This window comes from Monopterus albus, unplaced genomic scaffold (genome assembly GCF_001952655.1).
Source record: "Monopterus albus unplaced genomic scaffold, M_albus_1.0 scaffold117.1, whole genome shotgun sequence".
In the NCBI taxonomy this organism is placed as follows: Eukaryota; Metazoa; Chordata; class Actinopteri; order Synbranchiformes; family Synbranchidae; genus Monopterus; species Monopterus albus.
Window position 1 is genome coordinate 1,748,239 of NW_018127997.1, and position 2,600 is coordinate 1,750,838.

General features: G+C 39.9%; 1 protein-coding gene across 7 annotated transcripts in view; it reads left to right on the forward strand.

Moving 5' to 3' along the window:
* Positions 1-2,600, forward strand: part of exoc6 (exocyst complex component 6) — a 55,769-nt gene that overhangs the window by 16,544 nt on the left and 36,625 nt on the right. For all 7 annotated transcript variants that reach the window (XM_020611686.1, XM_020611691.1, XM_020611687.1 and 4 more), the window contains exons 10-12: positions 439-522; positions 1,712-1,758; positions 1,944-2,064. In XM_020611686.1, coding sequence (XP_020467342.1) covers positions 439-522; positions 1,712-1,758; positions 1,944-2,064 — 252 coding nt within the window. The remainder of the gene's footprint in view (positions 1-438; positions 523-1,711; positions 1,759-1,943; positions 2,065-2,600) is intronic.

Genomic DNA, 2,600 nt, shown 5'->3' on the forward strand with positions numbered 1-2,600 from the left:
CGTCAAACCGTGACGTCACCTGATATGCCAGCTTGGCAGCTGAGCAGAGCAGTAGACAAAACATGAAGAAAATAATGTGTGTGAATGTTGATTATGTGGTGTGTATCTAAAAACACTGTAACACAACAATTCACATTAAGAAAAATATTATGGTTACTTTTACCGTCATAATAACATTTATCCCTGACTGCAGCCTTTCTCTGCTTTAACTAACCTTGCATTTAACAGCCTGAGGAAGACATCCTGGCTACACTAACATCTTCTAATACAACAGATCTCTGAATATCTATCTAACTAAGAAATTACCTAACACCCCTTTATTTTCTCTAATATGATTTTAACACTTCTCAAACTTCTATAGTTCAAAAATACACAGTCTAACTTGTAACAGCTTTTAGAGTGGGTATTAGAATTCTGTTGCTCTTCTCTTGTCTGCAGGGTGACCGAGAAACATTTGAGAACTACTACAGGAAGCAGAGGAAAAAACAGGCAAGGCTAGTGCTGCAGCCACAGGCTAACATGGTGAGCAGCACACATCATGAAACACACATGTAATGTATATTGGTCAGATTCAAATAATTTAATTTTTATTGCCCATATCAGGAAACAGCATTTATGACTTCAGCTCTGTTCTAGTAGACAAACTATTTTAGATGAAGAAGATTTGACATGGAGACGTAGAAAATCTGATTTCTATATAAATGAATAAGAAAATAAGGCAACAATGAGCAGACCTCTCTGGTTCCTGTCACCGGAAAATGCTCTTCAGTTCTTTACTTGAGTAATGTTTGCAGTTTGCTAAAGGAAAAGACACCGTAAAAAAGTCAAAGCACTGAATTCCAGTTTAGACATTAAGCTACTATGCATAGACGTTGAAAATGTCTCTTTGTTGCCCCCGAGTGGTAGTATCAAATGGTGAAATCTAAGTAAGATGAAATATCTAATAGATAGAAGTAATAGATGCTTGTTTTTGTCTACAAGATTTTCCTCTGATTAATTCAGGTCAAAATCTTGACATTTTAGTCCAAAGTTTTTGAATTCTGCATTTTTGCATCATATGTATAAATGCATGATGACTGCCCCTCCACTGGCTGAAACCCTGCTACTGCAGTTGAATTATGCTGATGGCTGATCTGGTGATGTGTATGGTGGCAGCTTTCATCACCACAACCCAACCTCCCTACACTTCCTTATCTATCTCCACGCCCCCTCCTAACAAATTACTGTCTCCTCTCCTGCGGATGTGATCAGACTGTGGAGAGTCAGGAGTTAGAAATGCATGGATTGAGTATTTATTGCTCAGCAGAGGAAGCACACAAAACTTATGAAAATCTGCTGTTTTCAGAGCTTAACAAAATATTTAGATTTGATGAATAGTAAATGAGAAACAGTGGTGCTATGTTACTGACAGTTGAGGGGCACACACAGGAAGGCCTCTCCTATAGTGCTGCTAGGTCGGGTGTCTGTGCAGTGAGGCTAAAAATGATGTAATTATATATACAGTAATGTGCACATTGCTAAGAGTTAAAATCTACTTCTGGTTTTGGTTTCTTGTATTAATTTGGTTCACTTTGGAAACCAGCTCTCAAGTTTTGGATCTCTGAATTTTACTGGAACAAATGCACATAAATTATAGCACATGCTCATAAAATGTGTATAATTTTTTTCATGTTAATACCATATGTAAATATGACTTTCTGTGTGTGTCCAGCATGAGACAGTTGAAGGCTACACAAGGTACTTCAATCAGATTGTAGGGTAAGCGTTTCTTCCTATTTTACCCCATTGTCACAGTATAGAATTTTACCTTTAATATTAACAGTCTGCTGAATTTCAAAACTCACTTTTATTAGTGTGTCAGTCAGTTTATGTTTGCTTTAATGTAGACGTGCATAAATAAAAGTTTTGATATGTGTGTGTTTTCTGTGTGCATGCATCATCAGGTTTTTTGTTGTGGAGGACCATATCCTCCATGCCACTCGGGGGCTGGTGACCAGAGCCTTCAATGATGAACTGTGGAACATGGCCCTTTCCAAGATCATCGCTGTTCTCCGCACGCACTCTGTAGGCTCTTACACATCAACAACTGCATGAACACACACACACACAGAGCCAGCAGGGAGTTGACTGTGAATGAGAAGGAGACTGTTAAGAGTTAATAGAGGTAATGGTGCCTGCTGTGGATCTATTTATCCTAGAAGAAGCTTCATTCACTGACTGACAGACACAGAAAACACTGTGGAGGTCAGTGCACCCACAAACAATGATGTGACTCTCAAGAGACAAGGTCAAAACACATATACGCATGCATCCAAAGAGGAGGTCATCGGAGCCTTAATGAGGGACAGATTGCAACAATAACAGCAGATTAAAGAGGCGTATACCTGACCACTGGGCTCCAGTCACTTGTAAATGACCCAGAGGATTATGTTAACAGAGCAGAGAAAGGGCCACACAGTGTGGGGTGAGGGGAAAATAAGTCCCTGGTTTCCTGCAGCCCCTCTGCTGGGCCACAACAGAGGCAGCTTCATGCTGCCAGATTCCTGTGCTTACAACAACTGTGGGGTCAGCCTATAGAGAGAAAGTGTCTTTGACACACC